The sequence below is a fragment of the Rutilus rutilus genome (assembly GCF_951802725.1).
Source record: "Rutilus rutilus genome assembly, chromosome: 17".
NCBI lineage: Eukaryota > Metazoa > Chordata > Actinopteri > Cypriniformes > Leuciscidae > Rutilus > Rutilus rutilus.
Genome location: NC_140230.1, coordinates 2,739,729 through 2,757,462, shown reverse-complemented (window position 1 = coordinate 2,757,462; position 17,734 = coordinate 2,739,729). Strand labels below are relative to the sequence as shown.

Below are 17,734 nucleotides of genomic sequence, written 5' to 3'. Positions count from 1 at the left end.
TAATTATTAACTATAATAAAAAAATTATATATAACACACAACAAGTAACACAAAAGACATATTGTCCCTATTTTTTTTTAATTCAAAGACAATAACAATTGAGATTTCAATTGATATTTTGACCGCTGCACTTGGAAATCTCCCCAGTTTCCATTTCTTTAACACAAGCTGTTTAAGACTTACAGTCCATTCAGTGTCATATGATCTTACTGCCCTCTTGTGTTCACTTTAAAATAACTCTGAACGGAGATAGATTACAAATGACTAATGTGTATAAACATTCAAAATATAATTCATAATCTTTGAGGGCAGTGAGACATTTTAATTCTATAATGCCATAATAAACATAGTTTATCATATGCAACGCACACTTAAAAATATCTGAATGCAATGGTGTTAGATGGACTGTGTGATTTACTCTGGCTCAGAACAGGTAGATCTCAGATGCTTTTGTTTGCAGTGATTTGACATCCGGAGTGTCTAATTGTTGAAGGTGACATTGACTTCACCCTTCGAGGCGAACGCCTGCGGTGTGATGTCTGTGTGCCGGTGGAAACTCATCTCTGTTTGCTGTAGCTCATTGCCCCGCTGTAATATGAGCGCCGGAGACACCTGTGCCCGCTGACACAGGACCTCAGTGAGAGCAGTGGACTGGCAAACCCCCAGTGATTGCTTTCTCCAGCGCCCGGACCCCTGCTCAACACACACCATTAACCTTTGGACATATCAGTGACCTCACTCATGAGAACTTCCTCACGACACACACACACACACACACACACAGATTGTCCCGGTACGGCCGTTTACTGATACTAGACCGGCCTTGAAATAAAATCCTGAGACCGGGACAAATGTGGTCGAGACCAAGACAAGATCAAGAGCTTCAAAAAATGATCTTGAGACCGGTCATGAGTAGTGTTGGGGAAACTAATGCATTACAATGAAAAAATATACTCTGTAAAAAAAGTAACTATTGCATTACTTAGTTACTTTTAATGGAAAGTAATCCGTTACATTACTTTTGTGTTACTTTCTCTCGCCTGGGCTGGGCTTTTTTTTTTTTTTTACAACAACAAAAAATATATATTTTTTGGGTAAATGTAAAGGCCCTTTTACACCCAAAGTGAACTGGTTAAGCCTCAGGCTGAAAGAAATGCAAATTTTTAATTAAGAAAAGTGTCCTATTCTTCAATCCTGAATGGCTTAACAACTGAAAAGTTTTTTTTTTTTTTTTAACGGCGCCCTCTACTGTACAGGTGTGAACAGTAGAGGGCGCAGTTAAAAAAAAAAAAAAACCTTTTCAGTTGTTAAGCCAGGATTGAAGAATAGGACACTTTTCTTAATTAAAAATTTAATTAAAATTAAACACAGATGTGATGTTTATCTAAAGTCATTTTTGTTTATTGTTAAGGTTGACGTGGATCACTGAAGGTCAGCAGCAAAGGCATTGGTTAATAAAGTGATTAAATACATAAAATATATTTGTGTCATTTAAAATATTTGTTATTATTGCAGGTTTGTGTAATATTCTGAGATTGTATTTCACTGTTTTTATTAATGCAGAGTAATACTAAATCTGTTGGGGGGTTTTTGCAAGTGAGATGAGTAAATGATATTTATTCTAAAACTACAATAACCATCATGTTTACACAGCACACACAAACCCTGTGAACTCACGATTATCTTAACATGAGGACAGGAGAGCTGTCAGTCAATAAATGGAAAACAAAGAAACTTGTGTTACTTATTTAAAAAAGTCACTTTTTTATTTTGTTGTAAATTTAAAAGTAATGTGTTACTTTACTAGTTACTTGAAAAAAAGTAATCTGATTACGTAACTCAAGATACTTGTAATGCGTTACCCACAACACTGGTCATGAGTACAACAACACTATCAATCCCCATTCCCAGACACGTGCGTGTACCAGATGTGGGCCGGATCCGGGCCGACACGATGTTGCTGTCTGGGTTGGCACATTGCTGAGGCATCAGAGTCCAAATAAATTGCATGTGTTGACAGGTTTCAAAGATTTATGATTTATTTCCCATATAATAGGTTTCTATAAAGGGTCACATTGAATGACTCGCTCATGAAGACACGACCATATACTGTAAAAAAGGATAGACAGCGTGTCTCCACTTCGTTCACTGAGGAAAAATGAACACAAAATAAAATGTTTAAAAAAATGTACTTGCATGTCATGTGCGGGGCTCCTTAAACTACAAACATGCACATTTGCGACACCGGTAATCCGCTAATCCTAGTTGTATTGTGAACCCGTAGTTTTGCGTGGACGGTGTAGTTTTGGCTAACTTAATCTGGACTACAGACAGACTGGCGTCCTTTGCACAGTATAGGCTGAGCCATAATCACTGGTTCAAGCGTAGAAAATACATGCAAGATATTTGATATTTGTTTTGACCATAATCCGCAGCAGAACCGAATGTGGACGTGAGGCACCGTATGATCTGCGCCGCAAGAAGCTCGCGTCGGCTTTATTGTATTATTATTATAATGTGTGAACACGCTGGCAATGCGAGTCGCTTGTTATTTTTATGTTTTAGTCAAATAGTTAACAGTGTATCTGTTGCATTAACCGTTCAATCGCCATTTTGAGTTCTCTGCCACGCACAAGCTTAATGTGTGACACGATGCGTTACATGTGAAATGTTAAATGACATTATTAAACGCAGCAGTAGTTTATGTATTTCTCTTGTGTGTATTTGAGCGACACATTTGTAAGAAACCGCCAAAATTCCTTAATGGTTAATGGCAGACGGAAGATCGTCCCTTTAATATTTAATTATTTTTAATAAATAATTATAAATTTTAATAAATAAATATTTAATATGTTATTATATTATATTTAATATTTGGCCACTTATTTACGCTAGAAATGTTACAGCCACTGTAATTTCTTGAACAATAACACTCATGAGGGTTTAAACGAGCATCGAAGACCCGTCTAACTGTTACTCCGAGTCACAACACAAAATAATCGAAAATGTTCTCATAAGATGTCAGGCCACTTCTTCATTTCATCCCCCACCACGGGTGTGATAAACTTTAACCATCACAGTGTTTAATAGTGCTTTGTGCGAGCTCCATGTGGATGGCATCAAACTAACGAAAACAAATCGTATAGTGGAAAAACGAACAGTCTTTTTTTTTTTTGGTATGTCCGATTGGATTACATGGAGAGGGGGGGTTCATGACCTGTGCTGCAGCCAGCCACCACCAGGAGGCGATCGAAATGCGTTCACTTTCAGACAGTCACTTGCCGCCACCTACTGGTGTGACAATGTAACTGAAGTCGCTTGAGTCATGGAAGTCGTTTTTATGTACTTCTGGCAGTAAAATAAGCCACTATAAACTTATATAAAGACCAAGTCATGCTAAGAAACAAATAGCCAACTGTCATATACGGTGAAACCGTCATAGCACCCAAAACTAATTCTATTGTGTGTTTTGTTAACACTCTTATATGCAGTGAAGTCCAAGGTTTTATAATGACCATTTTGTAGTATGAAATTGATGCTCCTGAAATAAAACCCAGGAAGTTATGATAAATTGTTTTTGTAAATATGACTCATCATGTACATCATATTCAGTCCGTATAAGGGTATGATTCAAAGTTTTCCCATGATCTAGTGTTAAAAAAATCACACACAAAAAAAATATTTTTGTTTCAAACACTAAACATTACATGTTTATTGCCATTGGAAACATTTTTGTTTGGTATCTGTCAGTTACTGTACATGCAAATAAAACTAATCACTATAATACGCTTTCACAGACAAAGGAGGAAACAACAGATGATGACAGTAATATTGTTTCCTTGTCTTTATTTAGAAGACATGAGGGAAATCACATGAGACACAAATCACCCTATAAAGTCATCTCTTAAATGTAATATAACCCACTGTTGCTTTGATAAAAAAAAGTATTATGTCATGATGATCATAAAATATGATATAAGGTATGTTTATAAAACCACCTCCCATATGATCATATTTCGTTTGGACAGGTTTCATGTGCAAAAGGAAAGTTGGAAAAAACACTTTCCAACTTATTTTAAGATCCTCAACTGATTTAATTTAATTTAATTTAATTTATTGATTTATTGATTGTTTACCACCCTGTCAGTTGGTAATATGAATCAGTGATATATATATATATATATATATATATATATATATATATATATATATATATATTGCTTTAAACGATGCCAAAAATACAATAATAAAGTAACAAGTATCTGAGAATTAGTATTGTAATTAATGGTAATTATAACTCTCAGTCTGTCTCACTCTCTCTTAGAGGCAGGTTCAGCAATGATTGATTATCCACATTTACAGTTTAACCAAAGCCTGATCAAGGAAAAAGATCAATCACCAAAAAGGACAACAGGAAGTGAATAAGGTGCTAAAACAGAAATACAGGAGATGAAGATGAAGATGAAATACAAAATAAAAAATACAAAATCTACAGAAAATAAATTAAGCTTAGAAAATCTAAATCTAAAAGTAAACTAATTCATGTAAAGGTGGTCATTTGCCAGTGTAATCTCTCTCTCTCTCTCTCTCTCTCTCTCTCTCTCTCTCTCTCTCCGGGGGAGGAGAACAGGTCGAGTCACACCTGAATCAGGAAGTAGAGGAATGAAGGTGTTACATTAAAACACGTCACTGAACCCCAGATCAGTTCTTCATAATCCTCTCAGACGCGTGTTATCGATCACTGGACTCGTCGTTTGGACAATATGGTAGGTCTGGGTTACTCTATTTTATAAATGGTGTTTATTGACAGCTGAGACAAACAGAGGTAAACTCTGTCATCTGTTTACATGACAGCAACGATTTATTATTAGTTTATATTATTATATTAGCTTCCTCTAGTATTTCATTAAACAAAAATCCAGCCGGTGTTTTTACCGGAGAGTCCGGAGAAGGCCAGCGCGAGCACGAGCGCGAGCGCGAGCGCGCGCGGTTGACAAGTATTGTAGAGTTTAGTATTGTTTGTTAAATGTATAGTTTACTATTGTTAAATGCACTATATATTGTCTCTTATTTAATCAGATGGACAGGTTATCACTGCTTGTGCGTAGAAAGTTCACCCCTACTACATTATCACTGCATCAAATGCCTACAATTTAATTTTTGCTCCAATTAGTGAAATCGAATGCTAATTAGTCGAGCATTATTGATAAAGAGTAAGACAATAAACTGATTTTGGCTGAGCCCCTCAGACAGTCTGGGAATGGATTTCAAAGCCATTTTCTACCTCTTTAATTTTAAGTTTGAAAACACTTTCAAGATACTCAGTTAATTTAATTTTATTTATTGACAAGTAACACTCTCACTCTCTCTTAGAGGCATATTCCACTATACACACGTCAGGCTGTCCAAGCCATGTCAACAAAGACACTACATGTATAGTGAACGTATATAAAATAAAATGAGCAAAATCGCAAGTCAATGCTGCACAAAATTAAGTACAATCAACTTTTGTATCAACTGTAAAAGTCATTTATGTAATTATTACATGTTTATATTTAATATGTGTATTTTGCATGCACTGGACCATTGTGATTTTTAAAAATCCATTTTATTATTGATGATATATATATATATATATATATATATATATATATATATATATATATATATATATATATAGGCCTATACTAGATATTCTCCATTCATTCTTTCAAGTCATTAATAATAAATAATAAATACAAATATAAGATCATTTGTGTAACTATAGCATGTTTAATTACAATTCATAGCATGCATTTTAAAGAGCATTTATTTGTTGATGTTTCAGCCTGATTCAGCAGCAAGAGCAACATGTGTTTGCAGCACATGGAGGACACAGGAGCTCTCCCACTGAAACACACACCCGTCATACGCCAGCATGCAGCAGTCGAGGTGTTTCCAACATCCACCCGCGGGCCTGAGCCGAGACACACACGACCTGCAGATGAAGGTGGACTTCTTCCGTAAGCTGGGTTACTCTCCTGAAGAGGTGAAGGCGGCGCTGAGGAAGCTGGGACTGGGGACGGACACCAACGCTGTACTGGGAGAACTGGTGCGGTCCGGGGCGAAGGCTGTGCCCTCCTCCAGCTCCGACAGTGACGATGGTTTGCCCCAATCTGGAGGAAGCTCATCCAGGGGACCGGGATCAACGCTGGAGGACAACAGTGAACCCGAAAGTGACCTGAAGCCTATAGTCATTGATGGCAGTAACGTGGCCATGAGGTGAGGAGTCGCTTCGGCTTTCAGTAGTCTTTCCGTAGGAAGAGAATTATCTAATGGAGCCAGTTTTATTTATTTATTTATTTATTTCAATAGACTTTCTGAAGGAAGAGAATTCTCTTAGTCTTTGCCAGTTTAACAAGTATCAACAAGTTGCGGTTCCAAAGGGAAGTTCAGGATAAATGTGCTCCGCGGTTGTGAATGAACTTTTCCCAAACTATGCAAGGCTTTTACTTTTATTACACATTTATTTTAAATGTCGCTCCACCTCAGATCGCTGTAACCGTTTAAAAAGCATTTAAAAAAGGGAATATCTCATCCAAATAATTGCATAAATGCACATGCAAAATTGCTGATGGCTCATTATTTGTAATTGTTTAATAAATCAGATCAAAAGTAGTAAGTAGTTTGTTGATTGTAATATTAGTTACCACTTCCCATACTGAATTGCTCACGTTGCCTTTGGGCATTAACCTGAAACCTGCTTCTTCTGAAAAGGAGTTTACTTCCTCTTTGTCCAAGCCTTTCTGTTCTGCAATATGCAAATAATATTTAACCTTTTCACTTCCAGTAAGCTAGGCATACTCACCCAGCGACATTTCTGGTCACGCTTTCTGCAAAGGTCACAGTAGGGAATTCTGTGGAAGACATTTTTTCCTTGAATGAAAGAGATTTAATAGTCATTTGCAACACTTTACAATTACTGTATGTGAAAGGCTGCTTATGCATTGATCTTTGTTAGAACATCATGACGTAATGAAAATTACAGTTTTGTATGTATTGTTACATGTAGCTTCCCAGTCAGAGCAAACAATTCTGTCATCATATCCATCTCTGGTTTTTCTTTATCACACATCTTTGACAGGCATCTGTCAGCAACTGCAGCGCATCTTCCAGTTGTCTTGTAGTTTTCTGTTTCGTGGTTATGCAAATCAGCTTGTGTTTAGCTTGCTTCTGCTTGCATTATTGCCTTAAGCTATTCCAATTTCCAGAGCTGAATTTAATTATTTTAGGTTCACTGAGTCTTCTGAATTCAAATCTGATATAAGTTAAATCACGATACTCAGTTTGACGCAGGCTGATTGGTCCTTTACATGCAATCTGCAAGCAATCACATCATTACATCATGGCACAAGCTGATTGGCCTCTGCTGATCCTGCAGCCAATGAGATTCTTGCTCAACATTTAAATAGGTTCAGTGTTTGCTGTAAGCTAGTCCTGCAGTGTTCCTCTGAATGAACCCCTCCACCTCCCCAGCTCCACCTGCATAGATCTGGGATTTATCTGTCTATGCAGCAGCAGAATATAATCGCAACAATAATCAACAGCAGAAATGTAGCAGATCTAATCCATCAAGACCAAATACATTAACATTTTCATTTTCAATAACATGCTAAAACTATTCGAGCTGTCACGATTGGAAAAAAAAAAAATATATATATATATATATACACACACACAGGTTCACACAGGACACAGAATTTTTTTATCTGATTTTTAAACGTGACATTCATGTTGCAAGTTGCTGAAAAAGCAGCAGTACGTTACTAAACCCCAGAGGGAACTTAACGTGTGCACAGACCAGCAGTTTTTGACATGCATATTTAATGATTTGTGCCATATGCCAGACTAATGTTCTCTCCCTCTCCCTCTCCCTCTCCCTCTCCCTCTTTCAGTCATGGGAACAAGGAAGTGTTTTCATGCCGAGGGATTGAGCTGGCAGTCCACTACTTCCTTGACCGAGGACACAGAAATATCACTGTGTTTGTGCCTTCCTGGAGAAAAGAGCAGCCCAGGCCTGATGTCCCTATTTCAGGTAGAGACACTCCCTCAGCACCTTTGGTAAAAATGAGTCATCACGGGTGTTTTCTCTTTTCCGAGAAACCAGTCTATCTCACCGCAGACTAAAGGTTCGGGGTCAGGGAGGTTTTTTTTCTAAAGAAATTCACACTTAAATTCATAAAGGACGCGTCAAACTGGTCAAAAGTGATAGCCAAGACATTTACAATGTAACAAAAGATTTATATTACAAATAATTGATGATCTTTTGAACTTTCTATTCATCGGTTTACACAAAAATATGACTTATATAATAATTATAAATGTTTCTTGAGCATCAAATCATCATATTATGCTGATTTGTGAAGGATCATGTGACACTGAAGACTGGAGTAATGATGCTGAAAATGCAGCTTTGATCACAGGAATAAATTACACTGTACTATATATTCACATAGAAAACAGCCGAGTAATATTTCACAATATTATTGGTTTATGTAGTTTTGATAAGCCTTGGTGAGAAGAAAAGATTTATTTCAAAAGCATTAAAAAATATCTTACTGACCCCAAACTTTTGAGCTGTGTGTGTGTGTGTGTGTGTGTGTGTGTGTGTGTGTGTGTGTGTGTGTGTGTGTGTGTGTGTGTGTGTGTGTGTGTGTGTGTGTGTGTGTGTGTGTGTGTGTGTGTGTGTGTGTGTGTGTGTGTGTGTGTGTGTGTGTGTGTGTGTGTGTGTGTGTGTGTGTGTGTGTGTGTGTGTGTGTGTGTGTGTGTGTGTGTGTGTGTGTGTGTGTGTGTGTGTGTGTCTCGACATCCTTTGGGGAGAAAATGTACTTTTAGACCATATGACTTCAATTAAGTTTGCTTGAATTAAGTTTATTTATACTAGTATCCACTGGCAATTGTTCTTTCCCCTTGTTTTAAGCGTAAACCTCACTAAGTTTTGTTATATTTTTTGCTGAAAAAGTAAGAAGGAAAATACAGAGGTATTGAAGCAATAATCAAACAAAATGTATTGGTTTGTTCAGACAGTTAATGTAAATAATAATGATAATACAAAAGACTCATCCCTGCGTAGAAGTCCTTATTTTACAATTTGTTAAGGGCTGTTTAAAATGCTGAAGCATACATTAATTTACATTAAAGTTTGCTGTTAAGTTTTTACATCACAAAAAAATCTCAGCTGGTTGTATTTTCAACTATTGCAGCGTTTTGTAAAAATGTAACTCTTTTCTGTTCATTAGTTTGTTTGTCCCTCTGTACATCTTGGTACTAGTACAACAATATGACCTTTGTTTTAAGACTTTAGAAACATTCATGTTTAGTTCAACAGCCCTGGGGTGTTGTCGTAGTTGATGATAATCTACTTGTTTATGTCCCTGGACTATCTCTCTTCTGTTGTGAACACCCCTGCTCAGATTCCTCAAGTCAGTTCGGGCAAGAGAACAGTAATAACAAAACCAGAATAATAAGGAAGAGTTAAGTTTCCTGCAGGTCTCACCTGGGAATTCCCCACCAGGAAGTTCAAGAGCTTTCCCTATTACCCACAGTTTGACTGTGAATCTTTAATCCAGTTTAGTGCTGCGTGCCTCTTTCCTGTTTCACAACTGATAGCCTGTGTTATATGGGATCTTATAGTTTATAACTTCCCCAAAGCAGCATTTGATATGGCCACTCGTGGTGGATATTAAATGCTAATGTAGGGAAATAACCATTTGTTTTGTATCTGTAATGTAGAGAATCAGTATTGTTGAGCATTCAGTTAATGCACATTGTACACAGTTGAAAATGCACCGTGACAATGAAACAGGACATGAGTCTCAAGATCGTGACACAGCGTCTTAAAAAAACGCAAAAACTAAAGTTATTTAACTTTTAAGTATTTAAGGTGTACATTCGATTTGATGGGTGTTATGGTGTGATCATTCTGTCAGCAATTGGTAAATAATGCCCTATGGCAATAGGGTTGGAAATCGAAAATCCATACTTGAGGTCAGGAATCGGGTACTTGTTATAAAATGAAAATTTTGACTCCTTGCGAGTGTGAGACGACTGGCGCGCTGTTTTCTGTCCTGCAGGCATGTGTAATTATATTGGGCAAAACTTAAAGTGACAGCAGCCTAATATTCCTGCTGCCGTCTCTATAATAACACTAATCAAACAACAAAAGACAAAGAGAAAATTCACTCGTTCTTGACTGAATAAAATTTGTAACTATATTTGTAATGTATATTTTATTTATAAAGAGCAGTATTATTGTACATTTGACATTAGTTTCTACCTCAATACTTGAAAATCTTAAAACACTGTTTATTTCAATCTATCTTTGTTCACTTGTATCTATTCGTTGCGATTGCAATTTTTTTTTTTTTTGTTCTTTTTTTAATTACTGAGTGTTTACTTGTCTTTAATAATGCTTGACATTTTATATAAGTTAGGCTCTTTGTTTTTCTATGGTATTTTTAAACCACAGGCAGACGTTTCTTGTGTAAGTGTTCTTTAGCCTGTAGATTTTTGTTCATGATAATCAGCTACAATTAAGTGTTTTGCAATAAGACTAAATGTCAGTGATATCTAAGTTTTTTTTTTTTTTTTTTTTTTTTTACCATATTGGAATCAATCAGAATCGGAATCGGAATTGTTAAAATTCAAACGATACCCAACCCTACATGGCATTGAGAAATACAGCCTCCATTCCTAAGCCATTCCTAAAAATTGTCCACAAAGACAATGAAATTTCTTTATTTCTTTATTTCCAGATCAGTATATTTTGGAAGAGCTGGAAAGGAAGAAGTTTCTCGTGTTTACACCTTCACGAAGGATCGGAGGAAAGCGTGTGGTCTGCTATGACGATCGCTTTATCATCAAGTTAGCTCATGAACTGGATGGCATTATAGTGTCCAACGACACGTATCGTGACCTGCAAAGTGAACGTCCGGAGTGGAAGCGCTGCATTGAGGAGAGATTGCTTATGTACTCCTTTGTAAATGACAAGTATGTTATTACATCAATATTTCTTCTAATGCTTTTGGTAACTTGTCCTCTCATTCCTATCCATTAGTCTAACCATCATACCTCCATCTTGCACAGGTTCATGCCACCTGATGACCCACTCGGCCGTCACGGACCCAACTTGGATAATTTTCTTCGGAAAAATACATTGTTGCTTGACCACAAGCGCCAACTCTGTCCATATGGTAAATATTTATCACTGTTTATCACTAAGAATCCTGTTATTAAATTTTTAACCACAAACCACTGATTGAAATATGTTTATTGGGCTGTCAAGTTATTGTGCCAGTTGTGTGCAATTAATTCTAAAAATATAGCCCAATAATAAATGGATGTCATCAATCATGCCCAATGACTCATCACATATTTCATTATAAGGGATTTTCCTGCCATCACAGACATTGAAGCCGAATGTAACACTCTGTAGGCCAGTGATAATCTTGAAGGTGAAATCTGTTCAATGATATGGAAACAAAACAAACAATATATTGACTTCTATAACAACTATTCTAAGTCTATAGTATTCAGTGCTAGTATTAAACTTTTCCAGTCAGAAGGCTTTTCTTATACCGATATTAGGAGTGTAGGGGTACATGCAGGGTGCGATTTGCCGGGGGGGATGCGTGGGATTTCCCCCTTTCTGGTCAATGTATCCCTGCCTCTGCTTAATTATTTTTATCCCCCCCCTCAAAGTGATCAGTGCTACTACACTAGTGGCGAGACGGATCACAAAACGTATCATGGATCCGTGGTTTGATTAAAGTCCATTTTATTTTAAAATGCGCTACTTTGGCTGGCTCTGATATAGCTGCCGCAGCCTCTCTGTTGCTCAATGTCCCGCCCACGGCGCTATCTGATTGGTTACACCTCACGAGTAATAGCCTATCAACACTTGCGAGACGGTTGGGCAGTGGAGCTGTGTGTCGAAAGGAAGGCATATTCATCTCAGTTATATGCTGAAAAATATTCAGCATATTACTGAAGCGGGAATAAACATCACAATCTGATTATCTGTTTCTATGATGACGAGCAAAGTTAGTATCCCAGTCACACCACTGAGAATGGCCGAAGTTACACATACGGTGTTTCACTCAATTGAGGCTAAAGCGAAATTAAAAAATAAATAAAGCTAAAGCAAAGGTTTTTTGATTACTCACTCTTGAGCATCTGGCGCGAGTGATTTCAATGTTAAGTCAATGTAAAGACGCGTTTACGCGCGTCTAGAGGTCCTGCGGCGCGAATGAGGCGTTTAGCGCGGCGCGGGCGCGTCCAGTTCGCGCGAATGAGGCGAACTGACTAACACAGATAATGCATCTGTCTTTTCTATCATTTCACTGTAGCTCAGCATCGCGATGTAAAGATAACGTTATTACTTTAAGAGCAGCAGTAAAACTGTTTCTACTGTGATGGTTTAAGTTTGCAATCAAATCCGAATGTTTTTTCGTTGTGCATGATCACAGCTCATATGTGTGGGGAAAGATAAGCTATTAAGTAAAAATATTGCGTTAGGCTACTTCATGAGTTAATAAGAAAAAAGATTTTACAATTCCTGAAAATGCAGTGATGAAGTTCATGTTCTCATGATTTATTTTTATGAATAATTTTTTTTCAAAACATACTATACTATACATACTATAACTATATTAGCCTATTTATTATTTACTTAACTTGTTTTCATGACAAATCTATTTAAATATGCATTAAATAATCAAGACATTGCTAACAGGTTAAGACAGCCACTATGTAAATGATTATATTTAAAAAATTGAATTGGAGTAGAAAATTTACTTTATAATTAGATTTAGAAGTTAATGCAAAACCTATGTGCAATTTACAGGTTTTTTTTTTTTTTTTTATGAGTGCTGATTTATTGTATCTAAAAATAGCAACTAAATAAAAAAAAATCTGGGCTCTTTTGTTAATTGTAATCTTTAATATTACCCACCTTTTCGAAAAGCCCAGTCTGCTCTGAATGTGTTTGCTCCTCAACGTGAAATCACTCACCCAATAGTTTATTGAGGGTGGGCCAAAGCAGCTAGTAGGTGGGAATTCTGCAAATGTGTAACATGATGGTGTTGCAAAGTCGCAGAAATAATGGCAGGATTACAAACAAGGCATTTCAGGCACGTGTTTTTTCTTGGATAGATTAACCTCCTTTAGTGTGGACTTTGTGGTTTGTAAATTTGCAGATCCTTTACATGCACAAACAGCTATACTTCATGAAAGGAAAGGAAAGCTAAAATAAATAAAAAGCATAGTAGGTGCCGTTAAAATATCTGCATTTTATGTAATTCATTAAGTCACTACATTTTTAATCAATTGACAGCCCTAGTATTTGACCTAACCCCATATCAGTGGTCTTCAGTCAAGCTCCTGGAGACCTACTGTCCTGCAGAGTTTAGCTCCAACTTTAAATCAAACACACCTCCGTATTGCTTGAAAACCACAGGTAGGTGTGTTGGAGTAGGTTGGAATTGAGCTTTGCTGGACAGTCTATCTCCAGGAGCCAGATTGAAGACCTCTGGCCTCTATAGCCGTGTTTCCACCGAAATTACCCGGAAAAATTTGTCCGGGGAACTTTTTTTGTCCCCCGGACCTGTTGCTGTCAGGTCAAACAGGAAACCTTGTTTACCTTGAAGATTAGGCAAATTAGTCCGGTGACATAGGACTGCTTGCTACTTTACAGTTCCTGCTGGATTTCATTCTCTGAATTTAAGCTTAATAAAGCCTAAACCTCATCGTCGGTCCATCGATCGTATTTTTTAAACTGCATTGTTATTTCGAATAGCAAACAACTGGTACTGCACGTGCCGCAACAGATAAAAAAAAAATGGTGGTTGAAATAAAATCCTGGGTGTAGTCAACCAATCAAAATGCGGCATGAACTCAACCAATCAGCATGTTCAGCACCCAAGTCCCACCCCTGAAAGTTCCTGAACTTTGAAAAAGTACTACCTCATAAGCAGGGACTTTCGGAGGGGGAAATATTTACCCGGAACTTAATTTAGACTCTGGTTCCTGTGGTATAAACACACAGAGAACCAGCCCAAAGTTCCTAGTTCCTGGGGAAAGTTCCTGCGGTGGAAACGTGGCTTATGTCAACATTCGAAGTGAATGAATGGAAGAACCAGAGTTTCTCAAATCACTGTTCTGCAGAGTTTAGCTCAAATCGTGATCAAACTCGCCTACCTGTAATTTTCTAGTAGCTGTCAAGACCCTGATTAGCATGCTCGGGTGTCTTTGATTAGGAGTAGAGCTAAACTCTGTCTGGCGTTGGGTCTCCAGGAGCTGGACTGAAGACCTCTAATAGGGTTAGGTCAAATAGTAGGGCTGTCAATTGATCAAGGGTTGGATTTGAAGAACCCTGAAATAGACCTTACAACACTTTTGTCTTTTTACTCTTCAGGAAAAAAGTGCACATATGGGATCAAGTGTAAGTTCTACCACCCAGAGCGCACTAACCAGTCACAACGCTCTCTAGCCGACGAGCTTCGCGAGAATGCCAGACTGTCTGGATCTAAAGAGGACAGCAGAATAACTGGGAGAGGCATGTGCCCAAGAAATGACCCCGGGTTTGGGTCCAGCTCTCCCTCCTTGGAGCAAGAACTTGAACAGAAGCTCAAATTGGAGCCCGAGAGCTCTGACAGCAGGGGTGTCATGCTCAATTACTGGGATGATATTTTGTCCATGAAAAAGCCTTTAAATATGGCCCCAGTGGGACAGCCCAGTCCTCTGGTTGACAGAACCAGTCTGCAAGCACCTTTCCCAACAAACCCTTCGTCCATTTTCAGTTCCGACTCTGGCTTTTCAGAGCCATCCCAGAGCATTGACGACTTGCATAGGATGAGATCGAGTCATCCGCCGTTGTCCGGTATCCCTACCACACCTGCAGGCGGCCAGCGCTACTACGACAACATGAGCCCTTACTCCAACTTTCATCCCAACTATAGTGCCTACAGCTCCCTACCTCTTCCCAACCCTGTCCAGAGTTACAGTCTTCCTCCTTATGGGGGCTGGTCTTACCCTCTCTACTTACCACAGGCGAGCAGTTTACCCGAACCTTTACCCTGCCCTAGCTCGCACAGGTCTCCCAATGGCTACGGAAGCCAGCAGCACTCAGCCATGCCACAGTCCAGCGCTTTCCAGGAAGAAAGAGAGGAGGTCAGGAAGAGGCTTCATGCAATTTTTAACCCACATCACGTACACAAAGTTATGGAAATGTTCCCACAGCTGAAAGACGCACAACAGCTGGCTGCAGAGATTCTCAAACTCAAGTCCAGGGGAGACTTCTTCTGATTACTTTGAAACTTTGGAACCACGAAAAAGGCAATGCATGAATAGTCTCTCAAAAGAAAGAATCACGTCAGAGCCGATAACTTCATGGGAAGTGCATGGGATCTTCGGCAACCCGAGTTTGAGTCCAGACTGTCTTTCACCTTTCCCGATCCTGTCCTCATTTCTCTCCCACTTGCTGTCAGTTCTCTGTACCAGGGGTGTCCAAACTCGGTCCTGGAGGGCCACTGTCCTGCAGAGTTTAGCTCCAAATTGCCACAAAACACCTACCTGAAAGTTTCTAGAATGCCCAGTAAGACCATGATTAGGTGGTTCAGGTCTGTTTAATTGGAGTTGTAGCTAAACTCTGCAGGACAGCAGGTCCCCAGGAGTAGGGTTTAAGACCTCTGCCTTAAAAGGGGACAACTGTGTACCATGTTACCCCTAGCTCAGTGGCCCTCCATGAGCAGGATTGGACACCCATGTTCTATACTATCCTATCTCATTAAAGGCAAAATTGCAAAAATAAAGAACACCCTGCCCATAAGTAGGTCTTACTCTCAGAAAAAAAATGCCCCAAAAATGTTACCTTTATGGGTACAACAGCTTGTCTCTGGGGCAATACCCTTAAAGCAGAGGCCTAGGGGGCAGTCGTGGCCTAATGGTGAGAGAGTCAGACTGGTAACCCAAAGGTTGTGGGTTTGATTCTCAATACTTGCAGAAAATTACTCAGGTACCCTTGAGTAAGGCAATAACCCCAAATCGCTTTCTGGGCACCACAGCAAAAAAGGCTGCCCACTGCTCCAGGTGTGCGTGTCTACGGGGTTACCGTAGTTGGCCTTCACATGTCTTCAAGCCTGCACATGGGGGCTTCAAGGCGTATTTCCAGCCTGCTTCAGCACACCTGCCTGTGTATTTTCAAGTGATCCTGCTTAGCTGTTTCAGGTGTGTTTGATTAGGGTTGGAACTAAACTGTGCAGGAGAGTGGGTCCCCAGGAGCAGGGTTGAAGACCTCTGCCTTAAAGGGACAACTGTGTACCATGTTACCCCTAAAAGGTTCATTGTGTTACTTTAAGGGTACTACCCTATGTCACTACCCTAACATACTAATTTGCTCCATTTGAGGGTAGATAAGGTACTTTCTTTTCACCCAATGACAAGCTGTTGTACCGCTGAAGGTACCGGTTTTGCCCATTTTATTCTGACAGTGTAACTCTGTTTTCATCTTTTCAGTTTTTTTTTTTTTTTTTTTTTTTGAGGTTTCAGACTGGGGCTCCTTAAAGTCTCAGAAACCTAAATGACTTATCACATAGTACATGTGGTAACTACGTATGACTACAAAGTCAAATGTGTGTCTAGTTGTTTTTAAAGAGGTTGATGCACATTGCATCAATTGTTGCTCCTAACGTGTAGCAAACTGTACCTTGCCTCAAAGGCTGCAGATTTGGTTTGGACCGAAGCTAAAATGTAATTTGAGCATTCTGTAAATGTAGTTGAGTGTAATTAGTCATTAAGGGCCAGCCCTGTTTTCAATGTTCAGAGTAATTTTGTTCTTAAGTCTGCAGCTAATTGGTCATTCAATTCTACTCCACCACATAATCACTTTGAATAGTAATAGATGGGATTCCTTGTCTCCTGCAGACTTTGTATTGTACTTCTGTCTTTCAGTTGTTAGGGATGGGAATCCCCTGATACGTTTTTATAATAGCACTCATTCCAAGCACTACAATATGACTCTGACACATTGCATTTTCAGAATATTGCCACAGTACTGGACATCATATTTCATTGTGCTTTAATGTTACATGTTTCTTATCAATCTGATTCAGTTATGTAATGTTGAGCTTGTGGATTTTGACAATTTGAATGTACAAAGGACATCTCTCATATTTCCTGCTATGCAAAAATTGACTTTAGTCATCTCAATATTCAAACGTCTGCTCTCAAATAAGAGAATAGTGAATTCTGTGCACTAATTAGTCATGATTTACGTTTATATGCGTGTCAAAGCCTTGACATAAAAATATATCAGAAAAAAATTAGGCTTTAGATGTGTCAATTCAACATAATGATGACATCACTATTATTATTATTATTATACTGATGTTTTATCCACTATTTTCAAATCAGCATATAGTTCTTTGTGTCATTTGTATCACACTTGTGTCTTTGATTGGCTAGTATCTATTTGAACTTTCAGTGAGCATGAGTTTGTCCAGTTTCATGTTTTCTCTCCAGAGGAGACAGTCTAATTTTAGCATCTGTTTGCAAAGATGTTCCATTAACATGAGCTTGTGTGCATTATGTTGTTGTCATTCTGTTTAATGTTTCAGTTCTAAAAATATCATACTCAGCTGTAACAGCTTGTCACGTTTAGTTCAAGGTGTCCAAGTAGCAACGTGCAACATGTTTATTA

General features: G+C 38.4%; 1 protein-coding gene across 1 annotated transcript; it reads left to right on the top strand.

Annotated features, from left to right (window-relative positions):
* The first annotated feature begins 4,641 nt into the window (after window positions 1–4,641).
* zc3h12aa (zinc finger CCCH-type containing 12Aa) lies at window positions 4,642–15,874 on the top strand. Its single transcript, XM_084385837.1, is given in 7 exon segments — window positions 4,642–4,766; window positions 5,828–5,970; window positions 5,972–6,261; window positions 7,935–8,074; window positions 10,794–11,028; window positions 11,125–11,231; window positions 14,453–15,874. Coding segments are annotated over 6 exon segments (1,782 nt in total). The 5' UTR covers window positions 4,642–4,766; window positions 5,828–5,850; the 3' UTR covers window positions 15,343–15,874.
* The last annotated feature ends 1,860 nt before the right edge of the window (window positions 15,875–17,734 follow it).